Genomic DNA, 19,769 nt, shown 5'->3' with positions numbered 1-19,769 from the left:
CATTTGAATTTTCTTTCTGGAGTACCAGGGGCATGAGGATTTTGCCAGGGGTGTTCTGCTTTGTTAGTGGTGGGGGGGCTTAGTTGTGGGTCCATGGGGCCTGCTGGAGGTCAAGGTCCATGCTAGATATGTGGTACAGGGTAACTGCAGGAAAGGAAATCTAATGGGGGACTATAGCAGGGGGGGATGTGGGTCCCCTGGGCCTGCTGGAGGGCAAGGGCCATGCTGGATATGTGGTGGAGGGTAACTGCAGGAGAAGAAGCTAGCACCGGCGGCGCAAATGTCGCTTCCTTCTCTGACAGGCCGGGTAATTCCACATCCGGCAGTTCGGACAACACGTCCTCCATTGAGGCGAGCAGGCGAGCGGTAGTGGTGAGGGGGTGAAGATGAAGTTCATGGAGTATGAAATCTTGTACGAGCAGGTGCAGTGAGTCCAATAGCCAGGGGTGACCGGAATTAAGCTGCTGTAGCCTTCCTTCCAGAGTGCCGAGAAATCCCTCTCCCTCATGCTCCAGCCATAGGTTGACTAACCTGGAAGCAGAGTCAATTATAACCTCCCGAAGCTCCTTGGGAGGGGCAAATGTCACTGGATCCATAATCTGGCTGGTCCGTTCTGTCACGGCGAGTGAGAAGAGCTGTGAGGAAAAATAAAGGAGGATCCAAGTGCAGGCACTCGCTGAGATGATTGAAAATAAAGCACACAGTGAAAAATGGCAAAACCGAATAAAAGCTAAACTAAACTGGGACAAAACTAAAACCACAAAGCAGCAGTAGATTCACAGATGGACCAGCGACTACAACAAAAGAAGACACGACTTAAATACACACAGAAGAACACAGGGAGATAACACACAGGTGGGGAACACAGCTGGAAGTATTAAGGGCTAACAAGACGGGGGAGAAGTAAAACTGAACACGCTGACATCACACATGAACATGAACCTTCAAAGTAAAACAGGAAACAGGACACACTTTACTAAGACACGGACTAGACAGAGAGACAGACTAGACACTGAACTAAACCTACACTAAACATGAGACACAACCCTAAGAACTAATCCCTCACCAGAATAACTAAAACATAGATTTATCATAATAATCAAAGCACCAGAGAAATCAAAAACAATTCATAATGCAAATATAAACCAAAACATAAGAACTCAAAATACTGGGTCAAAACTGACCCAGAACCGTGACAGCAAGTAGGGGTGGGGCTGGGAACCGCTTCCTCTGCTTTGGCCTGCCTCGTATTCCAAGCCAGCTGCCTCCTCTGACTACTTGGCCAGGTGAATCCTCTGCCAATATCTCTTTATATCTATGTTCATTGTGGCACTGTCATTATGACTGTGTGAACTTTAGCTCTGCATTTATTAACTCAAAGGAGAGATACTAAACTAGACTGGGAAAATATAAACTTCACAGAGAGGCACACTAGGGAACAGCATGAGGGATGACATAAATACACAGAAGGCAATGAGGGACGTGGGAACACGCGAGGAGCACAGCTGAGGACAATTACACATAGTGCAGAGTGGGACAAAGGAGTCTGTTGGTGTCACGACTGGGGCAGCAGCCGTGTGTTGTGTGGAAAAGAGGACTTGAAGGCAGCACTTACTGAGATGTGAGCATAGTTTATTATGAAAACAGAAGTGGGGATGGCAAAACAGAACTAAGGATAAACTAAACTGTGAGAAACTAAACCATAGAACAGCAAACCTGAACACAAAGGGAGGACAGCAGGGAGAACACGCAGTGGATTCACGGAGATGACGGAGTAATGCAGAGAAACACAGGGAATGAACACAGAGGATGAATACAGACGACGCGATGAGGAACAGAGGCAGACACACACTTTAAATACACAGAGGGACACTGGGAAATCACACACAGGTGGGAGACACAGCTGGACCTGATTAACCTGACGAGACAGGGGAACACTAACAGCAGGGACCAACAGAGGGAGCACAAACTCAGAAACCCAGTATCCAAAACCCCAAAACACAAACCATCCCAAAAAAGCCCACAAATAATAATGATGATAACAACAATAAATACACCAAACACAAAATTACTGAGTCCACGGACTCAGGACCATGACAGTTGGTCTAAGATTATGGGAGATGCAATCGTTCGCTGAGGAGACTCCTCTGGTTGTTTATGACTATACAGGGAGTGCAGAATTATTAGGCAAGTTGTATTTTTGAGGAATAATTTTATTATTGAACAACAACCATGCTCTCAATGAACCCAAAAAACTCATTAATATCAAAGCTGAATGTTTTTGGAAGTAGTTTTTAGTTTGTTTTTAGTTTTAGCTATTTTAGGGGGATATCTGTGTGTGCAGGTGACTATTACTGTGCATAATTATTAGGCAACTTAACAAAAAACAAATATATACCCATTTCAATTATTTATTTTTACCAGTGAAACCAATATAACATCTCCACATTCACAAATATACATTTCTGACATTCAAAAACAAAACAAAAACAAATCAGCGACCAATATAGCCACCTTTCTTTGCAAGGACACTCAAAAGCCTGCCATCCATGGATTCTGTCAGTGTTTTGATCTGTTCACCATCAACATTGCGTGCAGCAGCAACCACAGCCTCCCAGACACTGTTCAGAGAGGTGTACTGTTTTCCCTCCTTGTAAATCTCACATTTGATGATGGACCACAGGTTCTCAATGGGGTTCAGATCAGGTGAACAAGGTGGCCATGTCATTAGTTTTCCTTCTTTTATACCCTTTCTTGCCAGCCACGCTGTGGAGTACTTGGACGCGTGTGATGGAGCATTGTCCTGCATGAAAATCATGTTTTTCTTGAAGGATGCAGACTTCTTCCTGTACCACTGCTTGAAGAAGGTGTCTTCCAGAAACTGGCAGTAGGACTGGGAGTTGAGCTTGACTCCATCCTCAACCCGAAAAGGCCCCACAAGCTCATCTTTGATGATACCAGCCCAAACCAGTACTCCACCTCCACCTTGCTGCCGTCTGAGTCGGACTGGAGCTCTCTGCCCTTTACCAATCCAGCCACGGGCCCATCCATCTGGCCCATCAAGACTCACTCTCATTTCATCAGTCCATAAAACCTTAGAAAAATCAGTCTTGAGATATTTCTTGGCCCAGTCTTGACGTTTCAGCTTGTGTGTCTTGTTCAGTGGTGGTCGTCTTTCAGCCTTTCTTACCTTGGCCATGTCTCTGAGTATTGCACACCTTGTGCTTTTGGGCACTCCAGTGATGTTGCAGCTCTGAAATATGGCCAAACTGGTGGCAAGTGGCATCTTGGCAGCTGCACGCTTGACTTTTCTCAGTTCATGGGCAGTTATTTTGCGCCTTGGTTTTTCCACACGCTTCTTGCGACCCTGTTGACTATTTTGAATGAAACGCTTGATTGTTCGATGATCGCGCTTCAGAAGCTTTGCAATTTTGAGACTGCTGCATCCCTCTGCAAGATATCTCACTATTTTTGACTTTTCTGAGCCTGTCAAGTCCTTCTTTTGACCCATTTTGCCAAAGGAAAGGACATTGCCTAATAATTATGCACACCTGATATAGGGTGTTGATGTCATTAGACCACACCCCTTCTCATTACAGCGATGCACATCACCTAATATGCTTAATTGGTAGTAGGCTTTCGAGCCTATACAGCTTTGAGTAAGACAACATGCATGAAGAGGATGATGTGGACAAAATACTCATTTGCCTAATAATTCTGCACTCCCTGTATGCAGAGGATACCCAACATTGTCCATAATGTCTAGCCGTTTTTGTAGTGTCCTCTTCTCTGCCATTGTCATCAGTGTCTAGCTTTATGCTGACCACAGAGCCAGCCTTCCTGATCTGTTATTGTATATTTTTCATGTTTGTACAGAATGTTGTATTTTTTTAAATTGTTATTGTGATGCATGTGTTTTTGACTTTTGCTGCCTTGATGCCAGGTCTCTCTTGGTAATGAGATTTTAATGTAAATGAGATTTTTACCTGGATAAATAAAGGACTAATAAGTGAAGATATGGGAAAGTTGTTGAAGCTAGGTTAAGACAAAAGGTGATGAACAGTGAGCAATAATTCAATTCAATTCAATTCAATTCAATTCAATTTTATTTATATAGTGCCAAATCACAACAAAAGTCGCCTCAAGGCGCTTCATAGATACAGAGAAAAACCCAACAATCATATGACCCCCTATGAGCAAGCACTTTGGCGACAGTGGGAAGGAAAAACTCCCTTTTAACAGGAAGAAACCTCCGGCAGAACCAGGCTCAGGGAGGGGCGGCCATCTGCTGCGACCGGTTGGGGTGAGAGAAGGAAGACAGGATAAAGACATGCTGTGGAAGAGAGACAGAGGTTAATAACAGATATGATTCAATGCAGAGAGGTCTATTAATACATAGTGAGTGAGAAAGGTGACTGGAAAGGAAAAACTCAATGCATCTTGGGAATCCCCCGGCAGCCTACGTCTATTGCAGCATAACTAAGGGAGGATTCAGGGTCACCTGGTCCAGCCCTAACTATATGCTTTAGCAAAAAGGAAAGTTTTAAGCCTAATCTTAAAAGTAGAGATAGTTTCTGTCTCCCGAATCCAAACTGGAAGCTGGTTCCACAGAAGAGGGGCCTGAAAACTGAAGGCTCTGCCTCCCATTCTACTTTTAAATACTCTAGGAACAACAAGTAGGCCTGCAGAGCGAGAGCGAAGTGCTCTAATAGGGTGATATGGTACTACAAGGTCATTAAGATAAGATGGGGCCTGATTATTTAAGACCTTGTATGTGAGGAGCAGGATTTTGAATTCAATTCTGGATTTAACAGGAAGCCAATGAAGGGAAGCCAAAACAGGAGAAATATGCTCTCTCCTTCTAGTCCCTGTCAGTACTCTTGCTGCAGCATTTTGGATTAGCTGAAGGCTTTTCAGTGAGTTTTTTGGACATCCTAATAATAATGAATTACAGTAGTCCAGCCTGGAAGTAATAAATGCATGAACTAGTTTTTCAGCGTCACTCTGAGACAGGATATTTCTAATTTTAGAGATGTTGCGCAAATGGAAGAAAGCAGTCTTACATATTTGTTTAATATGTGCGTTGAAGGACATGTCCTGGTCAAAAATGACTCCAAGGTTCCTCACAGCGTTACTGGAGGCCAAGGTAATGCCATCCAGAGTATGAATCTGGTTAGATACCATATTTCTAAGATTTTCAGGGCCGAGTACAATAACCTCAGTTTTATCTGAATTAAGAAGCAGAAAGTTAGCGGCCATCCAGGTCTTTATGTCTTTAAGACATTCCTGCAGTTTAACTAATTGGTGTGTGTTATCTGGCTTCATGGACAGATAGAGCTGGGTGTCATCTGCATAGCAGTGAAAATGTATGCTATGTCTTCTAATGATGCTGCCTAAGGGAAGCATGTATATTGTAAACAGAATTGGTCCTAGCACTGAACCCTGTGGAACTCCATAATTGACCTCAGTGTGTGAAGAGGACTCTCCATTTACATGCACAAATTGGAGTCTATTAGATAGATATGATACAAACCACTGCAGTGCAGTACCTGTAATACCTACAGCATGTTCTAATCGCTCTAATAGGATATTATGGTCGACAGTATCGAACGCTGCACTGAGGTCTAGCAGGACAAGCACAGAGATGAGTCCACTGTCAGAGGCCATAAGAAGATCATTTGTAACCTTCACTAAAGCTGTTTCTGTGCTGTGATGAGCTCTGAAACCTGACTGAAACTCTTCAAATAAACCATTCCTCTGCAGATGATCTGTTAGCTGTTTGACAACTACTCTTTCAAGGATTTTTGATATGAAAGGAAGGTTGGAGATTGGCCTATAATTAGCTAAGACTGCTGGGTCTAGAGATGGCTTTTTGAGTAAAGGTTTAACCACAGCCAGCTTGAAGGCCTGTGGTACATAGCCGATTATTAGAGATAGGTTGATCATATTTAAGATCGAAGAATTAATCAATGGCAGGACTTCTTTGAGCAGTTTTGTAGGAATGGGGTCTAAAAGACACGTTGATGGTTTGGAGGAAGTAATTATTGAAGTTAACTCAGAAAGATCAATTGGAGGAAAAGAGTCTAACTTAACATCAATGGTACTAAGAGTAGCTGTAGATAATATTACATCTGTGGGATGATTACTGGTAATTTTTTCTCTAATGATAAAAATTTTATTTGTGAAGAAGTTCATGAAGTCATTACTAGTTAACGTTAAAGGGATGGTTGGCTCAACAGAGCTCTGACTCTTTGTCAGCCTGGCTACAGTGCTGAAGAGAAACCTGGGGTTGTTCTTATTTTCTTCAATCAGTGATGAATAGTAAGATGTTCTGGCTTTGCGGAGGGCTTTCTTATAAAGCAGCAAACTATTTCTCCAGGCTAAATGATGATCCTCTAAATTTGTGACACGCCATTTCCTCTCCAGATTACGAGTCATCTGCTTTAGGGTACGTGTTTGAGAATTATACCACGGAGTCAGGTACTTCTGATTAGAGACCTTGGTTTTCACTGGAGCTACAGTATCCAGAGTCGTACGTAGTGAGGAGGTGAAATTATTAACAAGATAATCGACCTCTGTTGGGGTAGCGTTCAGATAGCTGCTCTGCTCTGTGTTGGTACAGGGCATTGAAGATGATAACAGTGGGTGGATTATATTCTTAAACTTAGTTACAGCGCTTTCAGAAAGACATCTACTTTGATAAAATCTACTCTCCACTGCTGTGTAATCAATTATTGTAAATGTAAATGTTATCAGGAAATGATCAGACAGGAGAGGGTTTTCAGGAAACACTGTTAAATGTTCAGTTTCTATGCCATATGTTAAAACAAGATCTAGAGTGTGATTAAAGTGGTGGGTGGGTTCTTTTACATTTTGAGAGAAGCCAATTGAGTCTAATAACAGACTAAATGCCATGTTGAGGCTGTCATTTTTAGCATCTACATGGATGTTAAAATCACCCACAATAATTATTTTATTTGAGCTCAGAACTAAATTAGATATAAAGTCTGAGAAATCAGACAGAAACTCTGTGTAAGGCCCAGGTGGACGATAGATGATAACAAGTAAGACTGGTTTCTGAGTTTCACAGCTGGGGTGGACAATGTTAAGCATCAGGCTTTCAAATGAATTAAAAGTCTGTCTTGGTCTTTCATTAATTAATAGGCTGGTGTGAAAAATTGCTGCCACACCGCCCCCTCGGCCTGTGCTTCGAGGTTTCTGGTAGTTAGAATGACTCGGGGGTGTTGATTCATTTAAACTAACATAATCATCCTGCTGCAACCAGGTTTCTGTAAGGCAGAGTAAATCAATTTGTTGATCAATTATTAAGTCATGTACTAACAGAGACTTGGAGGAGAGAGACCTAATATTTAATAATCCACATTTCACTGTTTTACTCTTTGGTTCAGATGTGGATACTGTACTGTTCTTTCTTTGTAATTGTTTATGTTTAAGTTGTTTGTTGCTGGTTTTTAGTTTGTTTTTAGTCTTTTTGGAAGCTGACACAGTCTCTATGGAGATGGGTTTTTGGGGGGGTAGCAGGAGGAGAGAAGCTGCAGAGAGGCGTGTAAGACTGCAACTCTGCTTCCTGGTCCCAACTCTGGATAGTCATATTTTGGGGGGTTTAATAAATTTGTCCATATTTCTAGAAATGAGAGCTGCTCCATCCAAAGTGGGATGGATGCCGTCTCTCCTAACAAGACCAGGTTTCCTCCAGAAGGTTTGCCAATTATCTATGAAGCCCACATCGTTTCTGGGACACCACTCAGACAGCCAGCAATTTAAGGAGAACATGCAGCTAAACATGTCACTCCTGGTCTGATTGGGGAGGGGACCAGAGAAAACTACAGAGTCCGACATTGTTTTAGCAAAGTTGCACATCGATTCAATATTGATTTTAGTGACCTCCGATTGGCGTAACCGGGTGTCATTACTGCCGACGTGAATTATGATTTTACTGAATTTACGTTTACCCTTAGCCAGCAGTTTTAAATTTCCTTCAATGTCGCCTGCTCTGGCCCCTGGAAGACAATTGACTATGGTTGCCGGTGTCTCTAGCTTCACATGTCTGAGAACAGAATCACCAATTACCAGAGTTTGACCCCCGGCGGGTGTGTCACCGAGTGGGGAAAAACGGTTAGACACATGAACGGGTTGGTGGTGTACCTGGGGCTTCTGTTTAGGACTATGCTTCCTCCTCACCGTGACCCAGCCGCCCTCTTTCCCCAGCTGCTTGGGGTCTGCCGGGGAACAGCTAGCGGGGCCTACGCTATCTTCGGCTGCACCAGCTACAGGGGCCTGGCTAGCTACGGGTGAATGAAGGGTGCGAAGCCGAGTCTCCAATTCAGTAATCCTGGCCTCCAGAGCTGCAAATATGCTACATTTGTTACAGATATCATTACTGCTAAAGGAGGCCGAGGAGTAACTAAACATCTGACACAATGAGCAAGAAAGTGCAGGAGGGACAGGTGAAGTAGCCATGGTGCTAACGAGTCGGCTACGAGCTAAGCTAAGCTAGCGAAACAGTACAGAGACAGTGAGTGAATACTTTGGCTATAAATTAGGTAGTGAGTACACAGAAAGTGTGCTTCGGATGAAGCACGTGAAGATTATACTATGAAAGAAGAATGTATTTAAAAGTTGTTAATTAAATTGCTAAGCAAATAAGCTACTCAGAAACACCACTGTGTTTGAGCAGGAACAGGAAGTGATACTCTACCGCAGAGCGAGCGAACACCAAGTGACAATAGTATGGCTTCATGCTGAGAAAGAGCTCTACAGATGCAATGTTGGCTTTGCTCTGATGTTTGTTGTAGAGAAGTTTTAAAGAAAGTCTGGGACTATGGGGGGCAGGAGTCAACCTCATTTAGCATTTATGTCTGAAAGTTCAAAATACACAGCAACAAAAACCGAAATGAACAAGGAAATCACAAAAAGTACAAATCTATGGAGTTAAATCAGGGCCATAATGTTTGTGTAGTTAAAAGAAAAATTTGAAATCGAAAATATGTAAACTGAAAGCAAAAGTCACATTTTTAGAGTGAACTTTGAAAAAGAAAGAGTTGGATTTAAAATAAAATCAAACGTTTTGAATATTTGTATTAACTGAAAACCCAATGGTTCTTTTATCTATAATTTCTCTGAGTAAACTTTATTTAAAAATTTTCAGTAATCTTTTTTTCATTATTATTATTTTTAAAAAATCTATTCAGTCTCAGATTACATTTTTTCAGATTCAGATCTTTTAAATTAATGTACAAAAAAAAATTCTTCAGGTTCGGATTTTTCTCTTAGCTTCAATTTTTTTTTTTCACTTTCAGATCTCTATTTTTCAGTTACAGACTTTTGGCCCTGTTTTGGCCTGGTGGGCGTGGCTACACAGAGAGGGGCGGGGAATCATGAGTGACAGCAGACCGCTGCAGGCTCAAGATGGTCCATTTTTCATGTTGCCTTCAGGAAACCTGGGAATGAACATAATTTATCAAACACCTCCTGCACTGTATTATTTGATAATGTTTAGAAAACATGTCATGCATAACTGCTAAAACTCAGTTACTAAAGCTCTTTCAAGCAGTAATGTGTACAAATTACGCCGTAACTGATCAATTATGAGACGTTTTCCCAGCCACTACGTGAGAAGTGGTCAAAGTAGCGCGCATTGTATCGGGTGGGGGCTGCTGTTAACTTGTCCCTCAGTGAACGATGGCGTCGTCTTCCAACAACACTGCTGGCGCGAACAATCAGGTGAGTGTTTAAGTTTGGAACAATTACACTGCAGTCTGTGAATACTACAAATTTAAGAAGTGGCTATTGTTACGGTTAATTTTTCGGCTATTCTGTTTTTTTATCTTATAACGTTTTTTGCTGAAATGCTAGCTCAACAGAAACGCCTCGCTATCATTTTCGGCTGAAACTTACGTCCTAGTTGATCTGTAAGCTTGGAGAACAACAAAGTTAGTGAAGTAACGTAAAATTCTTTGTATTTAATTTAGGAGCAGCTAAAAAGAGAGATGCTTCAGCGACTACTGCATAAAGTTTCCCAGGTCATGCACAGACAACCCCTCGATGTGGACTATTTGCAGTTTGTTATCGACCATGAGATGGTCCTTTTAAGATCTTTGTCCGATCAGGTTGAGATCCCTCAAAGTATTATAAATGCTCTGATAGAGCTGTCAACTGTGCTCAGTATGGAGGACGTCAATGAACAAACCCCCTCTCAGATGTCAGTGTCAGAAGGAAAGCTGGGACGTCCAAATTACAATGTATTGCCTGTACAGCTCCAGATACTGACAGAAATGTTCTTATCAATCACCCAAATTGCAAAACTTCTTGGAATATCTGTGAGGACAGTGAAACGTCGTTTGCATGAATATGGCATTTCCATAAAGCAGTGCTACAGTACAACAAGTGATGAAGAGCTGGACAATTTAGTAAGATCTATAAAGACAAGAACACCTCATGTTGGATACAGGATGATGAAAGGGATGCTTCAAGCCATGGGCCACCATGTACAGTGGAAGAGAGTGTACTCGTCGATGCACCGTGTGGACTCTGCTGGTATTTTCTCAAGAATGACAAGGCTGGGATTTGTGGTCCGAAGGACATATTCACTGCAAGGTCCTCTTTACTTGATGCATATAGACACAAACCATAAACTAATAAGGTAGGATGAAGTCTGACAATACTGCTAAATACTGAATTATGTTTTATACCTGTTAATGCCCTAGTTGTTGTTTTTTGTTGTTCTTTTTACAGATTTGGCCTGGTGATATTCGGAGGGATAGATGGGTACTCAAGAAAGGTGATTTTTCACTTTCAAAATTGAGCTGAATGAGATGTTAATTGAAAAGTGAAATACTTGTGTTTTGGTCTACCATAAAACTTACCATATACTGTAATATAGAGATCCTTCTGTAAAACAAAATGTTCCTAATCTGTTTATGTTTGTCAGTATTTGGTGACTATAAATGCTTGGTAAACTAATTCTTCAAGTTGCTAAAAGGATTTTTTTTTTTACCCTTTGCATTTGGGTGAATAGTTGATTACAAGTACTGCTACATCTCATGGCAGCTTGCTACCTTGGGAATTATGTAGCCTGCTTTTTTTCTTGTACTTATAAATATAAAATAAATGTACCAAGCTACAATACCTGATAAACATGTTTCTATCTTTAATTATAGTAACTTGACTTGACCAAGTTTCCACTTAATGATATTTACATCTCTAGATCATGTACCTGGGTGCTGCTGCCAACAACAGAGCATCAACTGCACTTGCTTTCTTCTTGGAGGCTGTACAAAAGTATGGCTTTCCATTGAGGTAAAATCTACACAAAATTAATTTTCACAATGATTGTGCAAATGTGTAAATATGATTCCCCCCCTGATTAGCAGTGTAATTATTTTGACATGCAATATGTAAACTGTAGCCTATATGATCAGTTGTTTATAAATCCCCATACACTTGTTTAAATGGTTCAAACATTTAGAATTCTTGAAAGGTGTGCTGCACACTGTTGAATGACCAAAACAATAAACTTCTAATAACCAGTCTAAAGTAAAATTATATTAAAAACACAAAGGCTGCAATAAATTTTAAGAGTGACATGTTTTTTTTAGATTTAAAACAAATTGTACTGTCGATGTTTAATTTTGTTTCAGAGTTCGAGGGGATCAAGGGGTGGAAAATGTTGGAATAGCAAGATGCATGTTCACCATCCGGGGCTGTGGAAGAGGAAGCTTTCTGTCAGGCAAGAGTGTTCACAACCAAAGGTATGTGTAGTATTTGTATAAATGTCCCATGGAAATAAGAAAAATGTTCTTATATATTTTTCAATTCAGTGAATTTCTGGGTAAAATTCTGAAAACGTTGCCATATTTTGATGTTGAACAGAATAGAGCGCTTGTGGCGAGATGTGTGGATGGCTGTTTCAAGCGTGCACTATGAAACCCTTCACAACCTCGAGGATGAAGGCCTTCTGGATCCAACTGATGGTGTCCACATGTTTTGTGTCCAACATACATTTCTTCCACGTCTGCAGAGGGATCTGGATGTCTTTAGACAGGGTTGGGATAACCACCCTCTAAGGACAGAGAGGAATCTGTCCCCACAACAACTGTGGACACTGGGACTCCACCAGAATCCAGTTGATACTCCAGACACAGTGGAGGTACTAAAACAAATCTAAATTATACAATCCCTCTTTAATCAAGTTTCAAAAAGTGCACTTGGAGATGTTGAAAAAAACACGGTGTGCTGTCACTGCAGACTATCAGCTTTAAGTTGAGGGTATTTGCATCCAAATCAGTTAAAAGTTGTAGGAGTTACAACAGTCTGCATGTGTACCCCCCACTTGTTAAGTTACCAAAAGTAATGAGACAGAACATTAATCATAACTGAAACTGGATCGCAGAGACTTCAGCAGATGTTGGGCTTCATACCTGCTGATGCTCTGTCAGGCCTCTACTGCAACTGTCTTCACTTCCAGCTATTATTGAGGCATTTGCCCTTCAATTTTGTCTTCAGCAATGAAACACTGCTCCGTCAGATCCAGGTCAAGTGATTGACGTGGCCACTGCATAACATTCCACTTCTTTTAACTATTTGTTTTTTTTCTGCAGAATGCTTTAAGTGATTGTCCATCTGGACCATCAAGTGCTGCCTCATGAGTTTCGAAGCATTTGGCTGAATATGAGCAGATATATTGCCCAAAACACTTCAAAATTTATCCTGCTGTTTTTGTCAGGAGTTGCTTCACTAAATACAAGAATATCACATCCCTGGCCATGGAACATCAGAGAAGCCAATTGTTCCATTACTTTTGGTCCCTTAAGTGGAAGGCACATATGAAAACAGTTCAAATACCTCTGCAGTTATAGCCAATCGTGTTAGTTTAATTTCAAATCCATTGCGTGGCATATAGAGCCAAAAGTAGAATTCCCATGTTCCAATATTTATGGAGCTGACTGTTTGTCTTGAATTTCCCAACACTGTTTTTGAATTGTCATTTGAAATATCTTTTTTTTTAAATCATCACAGGAAATCGAGGATGCGTACTTGGATGTCAACTCTATTGGTGAGCTGGATGGGAGCAATCCTGGAGTAATTCTTCCATCTGTTGAATGTCCTCTATCTGAGGAGGACATGGCAAGACTAAGAGACACTGTCAATGTAACAAGGCCCTCTCAGTCACATGGCCGAGACATTTATTTGGATGTACTTAACTTTGTACTAACTCACCGTTCCTAGGCGGCAACATTTTTATTTTGAATTTTCAACCCAGAGAAGGTTCATGAATAGCTCAGACTTTTATTTGATGTGATATACATGTAAAATGAACCTGCCAGGAAATTTTTATGTGAACACTCAAACATCACATTACAAACTATTTTTTTTTTGTCTCTGGCACATTTTTCAACAGTAAACCTGTATGTTTTTGTGTGCTTCATGCCACTCATTAAAGAACTCTGGCTGTCAATCTCCAACTTTGAAATGTGCTTCCTGAACATTAAATGGAAGGAGCAGCATTTTGAGTTACACCTCAAAACTATTGATAGACAATGCTATGCTTTACACATTGTTAAATTCCTGGCCAAGATGAAAAGCCTCCAGCAGAACCATTCTGAATTGACTATAGGACTTCATATGTTTCACAGGCAGGACAATGGTCTTAGCACAGGATGACACAACAGGATAGCAGATGCTGTGATTTCCAAAGTCAGCTTCACAATTGTGATTAAATTTTACCACCACAGCAAAGTCCTTCTTTTCTGAGGGGAGGAGAGGAACATGGCCTTGACCGGTGATCCATTGCAGAAACCTGGCAGGTGTGATAGATCTTGGGCCATCTTCGTCAGCTACATGTTCTTGACCTTCTGTTACGATAAGAGTGAATTTTAAGACGTTTTGAAGAACCCTGGCCTTTTGGACAAAAAAAATATCTAAATATTTGAATTCGATACAAGTGTAACTTTTGTCACAAAATCCTTAGAATATAATTTTGGAATGTGACAACTATAAACTAGACAAAAATAACCATTTACCTTCTGACTCATAAAGCAAGTCCTGAATGAAGTTAACCAGGTCCAGCTCAACCTGATGCTTGGAGGTTCCCTTCTCACTCAGCTGAGGGTGAATGGACGCCATGACAAACTCGGCACTGACCTATGATGATATTAGAAAGCAAAGCAACCCAACGGCTTGATTACTTCAGGGCTGCAGTATTCGGGCCCTAGAACATTTCCACAGTTTGTCACATTATAGCCACAAACATGAATATATTTTATTGGAATTCAACATAAAAGACCAATAAAAAGTGGTAAACAATTGAGAATTGTAACAAAATTCATCCATGATTCCAAACATTTTTTTACAAATAAATAACTGAAAAGTGTGGTGTGTGTAATTATTCAGCCCCCTCAGTCAATACTTTTTAGAAACACCTTTTGCTGCAATTACAGCTCCCAGTCTTTTAGGGTATTTTTCTACCAGCTTTGCACATCTACAGACTGACATTCTTGCTCATTCTTCTTTGCCAAACTGCTCCAGCTCAGTCAGATTAGATAGACAGCGTTTGTGAACAGCAGTTTTCAGATCTTGCCACAGATTCTGGATTGGATTTAGATCTGGACATTGACTGGGCCGTTCTAACACATGGAAATGTTTTGTTTTTCTATTGTTGCCCTGGCTTTACTGTATGTTTAGCAATCATCAGGAAATGTCTATGGGCAACTGACTACACTGAGACCAAAGGGGGCTGAATAATTACACACACCACACTTTTCAGTTATTTATTTGTAATAAATATTTGGCATCATGTATGATTTTTGTTCCACTTCTCTAATGTACACCACTTTGTGTAGGTGTTTCATTTAGAGTTCAAATAAAATAGATTCATATTTGTGTCTGTAATGTAACAAAATGTGTAAATGTATGTAATACATACATGTAAAACTGAAAATACGTTTGTACTCACTTTCACATCTCCCCCAAGGACGAAGAGAGGCTGGCAGATTTCTGGGTATTGCTTAATCAGCAGGTGGAGGCCATACAGCTGCAAACCCTCCTTGAGTTGTTCCAACAATGTTCCAATATTGGCTGCAATCTAAGCACAGCATGAAGTGTAATGGCTCTGTGGGTACAAAAAAGAGATTAAACAACATCTTCAGATGCTATTTTTCTTACATTCATATAGAAAAACGAAAACATGTCACAGCATACCGGACAATCGGTTCCTTGTTTTGAACTGAGATGGCTCCAGTGAATCCACAGTTTAAAATCTCATCAGTAAGGCCCTGAAGTGACTGCTCAGTTGAAGATTCCACCTACAAGTAATTTAACAGATGAAATTATATAGCTGCAATGTGTACTAAGGCAATATTTTTACTAGTTATACAGCACCTGGTCAATCAGTAACCGCAACTGTGAATCTGCCACTGTATTTTTATCCAGCTGTGTTGGGTTGATCTGCCCATTGCAGAGGTAACTGTAAGCCCACTGGCTGAAAAATGTAGGGGCAGGACCTCCTTGTGCCAAACTGACGGCCAGAATCTCACCAACAGTCCTACTTATACAAACAGCATGAGTGTATTGCTTATAGTATAAAACATGACAGTTTTCCCTTTCTTTAAAATAAACATGCCTGAAGAGTCCACTGTCAAAGTCAGTAAGGGAATAGCGTGGACTTTTTTGGTGTGGTGGTCCTTCAAAGAAACGAGTCTCGATTCCGGCGACCATTTCTATTGAGAGAAGAAAGTTATGAATTATCCGATGTAAAACATTCATTTAGAGCTGGGTGAAATAAGATTTTTTTCATATCACAGTATTTTTTTCATTTGAGGCAATACTGATATATATATATATATATATATATATATATATATATATATATATATATATATATATCATAATGTGTCTCACTGATTTTGAAGGCTTAACATGACAGATGTACTGAAGGAACATCATACATCTGTTCCAGATATGTAAAAATTCCATTCAAAATGAAAATATTGATTCAAAAAAGATGCCCTGCGATGGACTGGCGACCCATCCAGGTTGTACCCCGCCTCTCGCCCTGTGACCGCTGGAGATAGGCACCAGCACTCCCCGCGACCCCACAAGGGATAAGCGGCCAAGAAAATGGATGGATGGATGGATGGATGATTCAAAAAAGAAATCATAGTATACAGAAAGGTGTACTTGAGACAATAATATTGACACCTTTTATCAACACCAAACCAGTAAGCTCATAACACAACATAGTCACATCACAGCCATGCTATGGTTAAAAAAAAAGACTATTTTCCCTGTGTTACCGGTGTTTTGGTTTTCGACCTTGGTTTTCTCATTTTTGGTTTCGGCCAAGAACTTTCATATCAGTCCATCCCAAATTATAAACATGATTGATGTATAGTTTAGTAAAGGAGAAATATAGTCATATTTACAACACAACTGGAGCAGAGTTCACTTAGAAGATAAAATATATATTACAGAAGTATAAAATTTAGGGATTGGTCATTTCTTCAACATAAATAATACGATAATACGAGTAATTGATCTCTTTAAGTTCACCTGTGAGAAATTCTTTTCGAAGGGCACCAGTGTCGATTCCTGCTTCCCCAAAGAAGGACACCTTCAACATGGCAGTGGGTGAATTTTTTTTTTGACGTTGCCACTGCAGAAGGCCTCTCTCCAGAATGTTTGTTCTTGAAATAAGGATGCTGAACTGCTTCTCCACATCAACTCTTTGACAAATCGCATCCAACACATCGTCGACACTAAAAAAATCCATAAATGAAAGAATAAACACTCTTTATTCAGTTCAGAGTATTAATAGTCATCTGTGTGTGTGATGTTTTTTACCTTTTCATATGGTCCTCTTCTACTATGTTCTCCTCAATTTCATCCACGTCTATTACATTTTTGCTTCTAATAAAAATAAAGAAAAAGTTGGTGTGTCAATGGGAAATTCTCAAGATGTTATATCCTATATGTAATTTTAAAAGCCCTGCTTTTTCAACTACCTTTCTCCACATGTTCTTGCATGGATTTCAAGGAAATAAGGTGCAAATTTCAAGTTACAGATAGGACACTGAAGTTTCTAAAACAGAAATGAGAGTTAAAATATTGAATAGAGTTCCATTGTAGTTATGTTAATGGTCTATACTCATTTCTATTAAGATATTACTTCTTCATCCAATTCCTCTGTGTCGGTGTGCTCTTCAGAAGGCTGCAGGGACACTATTTGGACCTCGGTTTGACATGCCTATCATAATTAATAGACATATAACATTGCTGATTAAGATAAAAAAAAGTGGGACAATTTTTTTATTGCCATTTCAATGCAATGCAATTTCATTAAAATAAATGCATATATTGTTCTAAGATGTATGTACCTCTGTGTCCTCAGCTGAAGACCCAGACTCTGTGCACTCCTGCACATGAAGAGCCAAAATATGCAATGGCAGACTTACTTTGCATGTTTGGCATTGTGCTTTGGGCATATTTTTAAATTCAACTGCATCAGGAGGTAACGGAGTAAGGTCAAATTCTTGCTGTAAAGGTACTATATACAGCAAGTTTTTCCCATTTCCTGTCATACTGCGTATTAGGGTCCCTGTGTAACCTTCAGAATCAGGAGGGACCAGTGTCAGTTTCCTTTTACCCTGACCGCCTGAAAAAAATAGAGCCCAGATCTAGTTCACATAGGTGCAAATTATGGGACTATCATGTAATAAACATTTGTTACCCCAACCTGTAGCCTTGTAGAGCAACCATCCTCCAGTCAGACCCTGCATTTTAGGATATTCACTTTGAAGAAGTCCAAATAACTGCTGAAGAAGATCAATATTGTGATGCCTGCAGACTTGATGATCTTTACAGAGACATATAAGTATATATATATATTCCTTTAACCTCTTCATGGTTCATGTCCCTGGACATTGTGAGATGTCTTTTACCCAGTCCTGCCTGTGCAAGCTGAAATTCCTCAGAGGAGGTAGGTGTTGTTTCTGCATTACAGTTCAGCAAGTATACATAAAAACTGAAAGGCTTCCATGCTTCAAAAGGTGGTGTCACAGGGATCCTTGGATTATGCATCTTTCGTTTTCCAAGAAAACTTTTTTTTCCAAAGAAACCAGGGAAAGATCTGAACGGAATTAGAAAAATACATGAAAATGACAGCACAGTTATAACACACCAAAAAGGTTAAAAACTTTTTAAATAATTTATTTTCATATTTAATTTAAAACCTTGCCATCTCTTGATCTACAGAGGGAGGTCCCTGTTCCTGCCTTACTCCCTGTGCTGCCTGGTGCTGTCCCTGAGAAAGATTCTGAGTGAGCACAGTAATAAGATTCTGTGCAGCGGCTTCCACTGTAGAATTGTAGTTCACATTCTAAAAAACACATATATAAAAAAAATTAATAGGTAAAACATAACAGAAATTATGAAATATGTTAAACATAGGGATGCACCGATACCGGTATCGGCCTCGATACCAGATTTTCTAAAGTACTCGTTAAAACTCCCCCGATACCATGGTTTGAGAAATGTCTATGTTTGAGCGTCGTGTGAGGGGTTAATCACGTTTTTTTTCTCTAAATAATTAGTTATTCTATAATATGTTACATACAACATGCTTTAGTTTTCATTTTAAATAATTAATTATCTTAATTAATTCTTGTTTTTAATGGCCTTTCATTTTCTATGTGATGACCAGTGAATCACCAGTGCTGTTTTCACATGCTCTAAAGTAATAATTGCAAATAACATGTTGACACATCATTTATTGTTATTTACTTAAACATGACACATAGTTTAGGGAAGATTTTGCAGTTCTGTCATTTCAACTGGAATCATTCAGCTGCACATTACTTGGGGGAAAAAAGGCCTTCTGAAAAAGATCTCTTACTTCTTGCTTTAGAACATGATACTATTATTGCTTTTTATCTATAACTCACGCATATGTATATTGTAGGAAAACCGTGAAAATTTGACACGTTTTTCCCTCGTGATAATTTGTAGCATTGCAAAGGCGTACATTATTGAGTAATAACAAATCAAATGATTGATTTGATTAGATTTAAGCATCAAGACCGAGAATGACCAGCACACTGTTTGAAGAAACAAGGATTCCTCCTGAGGAGCAGGCTAAAGTGGCTGGGGAGAGGGTAGTCTGGGTCTATTTACTAAAGCTGCTGGCCCCGCCAGCGGAGCCCGGAACCAGATAATGGATGGATGAGAGTCTTGCAACATTGCCGTAGCGCAGGTGATGAAGACTGCATCCCAAGCCCGATTAGTTATGGAGTCTTTTAAAATGTTTTCCATATTTTTGGGGAAGGATCAAATTGTTAATATTACTTTACCTTTCGAAGTAAGTTTCAGCCGAAAATGATAGCGAGGCTTTTCTGTTGAGCTAGCATTTCAGCAAAAAACGTTATAAGATAAAAAAACAGAATAGCCGAAAAATTAACCGTAACAATAGCCACTTCTTAAATTCGTAGTATTCACAGACTGCAGTGTAATTGTTCCAAACTTAAACACTCACCTGATTGTTCGCGCCAGCAGTGTTGTTGGAAGACGACGCCATCGTTCACTGAGGGACAAGTTAACAGCAGCCCCCACCTGATACAATGCGCGCTACTTTGACCACTTCTCACGTAGTGGCTGGGAAAACGTCTCATAATTGATCAGTTACGGCGTAATTTGTACACATTACTGCTTGAAAGAGCTTTAGTAACTGAGTTTTAGCAGTTATGCATGACATGTTT

The 19,769-nt window shown here is 40.1% G+C and overlaps 2 protein-coding genes and 2 long non-coding RNA genes across 4 annotated transcripts; 1 reads left to right on the top strand and 3 right to left on the bottom strand.

Moving 5' to 3' along the window:
• Window positions 1-9,287: 9,287 nt before the first annotated feature.
• Window positions 9,288-13,492, top strand: LOC146386318 (uncharacterized). Its single transcript, XM_084932433.1, has 7 exons — window positions 9,288-9,744; window positions 9,993-10,663; window positions 10,756-10,801; window positions 11,228-11,319; window positions 11,661-11,771; window positions 11,893-12,169; window positions 13,039-13,492. Exons 1-7 carry the CDS (start codon window positions 9,703-9,705, stop codon window positions 13,246-13,248), a joined length of 1,449 nt encoding a protein of 482 aa, XP_084788559.1. The 5' UTR covers window positions 9,288-9,702; the 3' UTR covers window positions 13,249-13,492.
• Window positions 13,493-13,569: 77 nt separating this feature from the next.
• Window positions 13,570-15,189, bottom strand: LOC146386317 (uncharacterized). The gene is made up of 4 exons (XM_084930111.1): window positions 15,184-15,189; window positions 14,975-15,103; window positions 14,043-14,163; window positions 13,570-13,874 (listed from the first exon to the last, which is right to left on the bottom strand). The coding sequence occupies exons 1-4, from the start codon at window positions 15,187-15,189 to the stop codon at window positions 13,570-13,572; spliced, it is 561 nt and encodes a 186-aa protein (XP_084786237.1).
• Window positions 15,190-15,226: 37 nt separating this feature from the next.
• Window positions 15,227-17,006, bottom strand: LOC146386316 (uncharacterized). The gene is made up of 4 exons (XR_014800573.1): window positions 16,861-17,006; window positions 16,570-16,775; window positions 15,400-15,737; window positions 15,227-15,323 (listed from the first exon to the last, which is right to left on the bottom strand). It is a non-coding gene; the product is annotated as an uncharacterized LOC146386316 (long non-coding RNA).
• Window positions 17,007-18,067: 1,061 nt separating this feature from the next.
• LOC146386315 (uncharacterized) lies at window positions 18,068-19,612 on the bottom strand. Its single transcript, XR_014800574.1, has 3 exons — window positions 19,547-19,612; window positions 18,249-18,394; window positions 18,068-18,145 (listed from the first exon to the last, which is right to left on the bottom strand). It is a non-coding gene; the product is annotated as an uncharacterized LOC146386315 (long non-coding RNA).
• Between the last annotated feature and the right edge of the window lie 157 nt (window positions 19,613-19,769).

The sequence above is a fragment of the Perissodus microlepis genome, chromosome 6, assembly GCF_051167445.1.
Source record: "Perissodus microlepis isolate ML-2025 ecotype Zambia chromosome 6, ASM5116744v1, whole genome shotgun sequence".
Taxonomy (NCBI): domain Eukaryota; kingdom Metazoa; phylum Chordata; class Actinopteri; order Cichliformes; family Cichlidae; genus Perissodus; species Perissodus microlepis.
The sequence above is the reverse complement of the archived record's forward strand: the minus strand, read 5'-3'. Positions and strand labels throughout refer to the sequence as shown.

Excerpts from the sequence above, each read along its gene's own strand:
- LOC146386317 (XM_084930111.1), bottom strand. Across the intron at positions 14,164-14,974 it reads TCCTTGGGGGAGATGTGAAA|GTCAGTGCCGAGTTTGTCAT; the intron begins GTGAGTACAAAC and ends ATATCATCATAG. Across the intron at positions 13,875-14,042 it reads CTTGCTTTATGAGTCAGAAG|AAGGTCAAGAACATGTAGCT; the intron begins GTAAATGGTTAT and ends TTATCGTAACAG.
- LOC146386318 (XM_084932433.1), top strand. The coding sequence starts at position 9,703 with ATGGCGTCGTCTTCCAACAACACTGCTGGCGCGAACAATCAG. Across the intron at positions 9,745-9,992 it reads CTGCTGGCGCGAACAATCAG|GAGCAGCTAAAAAGAGAGAT; the intron begins GTGAGTGTTTAA and ends TATTTAATTTAG. Across the intron at positions 11,320-11,660 it reads AAGTATGGCTTTCCATTGAG|AGTTCGAGGGGATCAAGGGG; the intron begins GTAAAATCTACA and ends ATTTTGTTTCAG.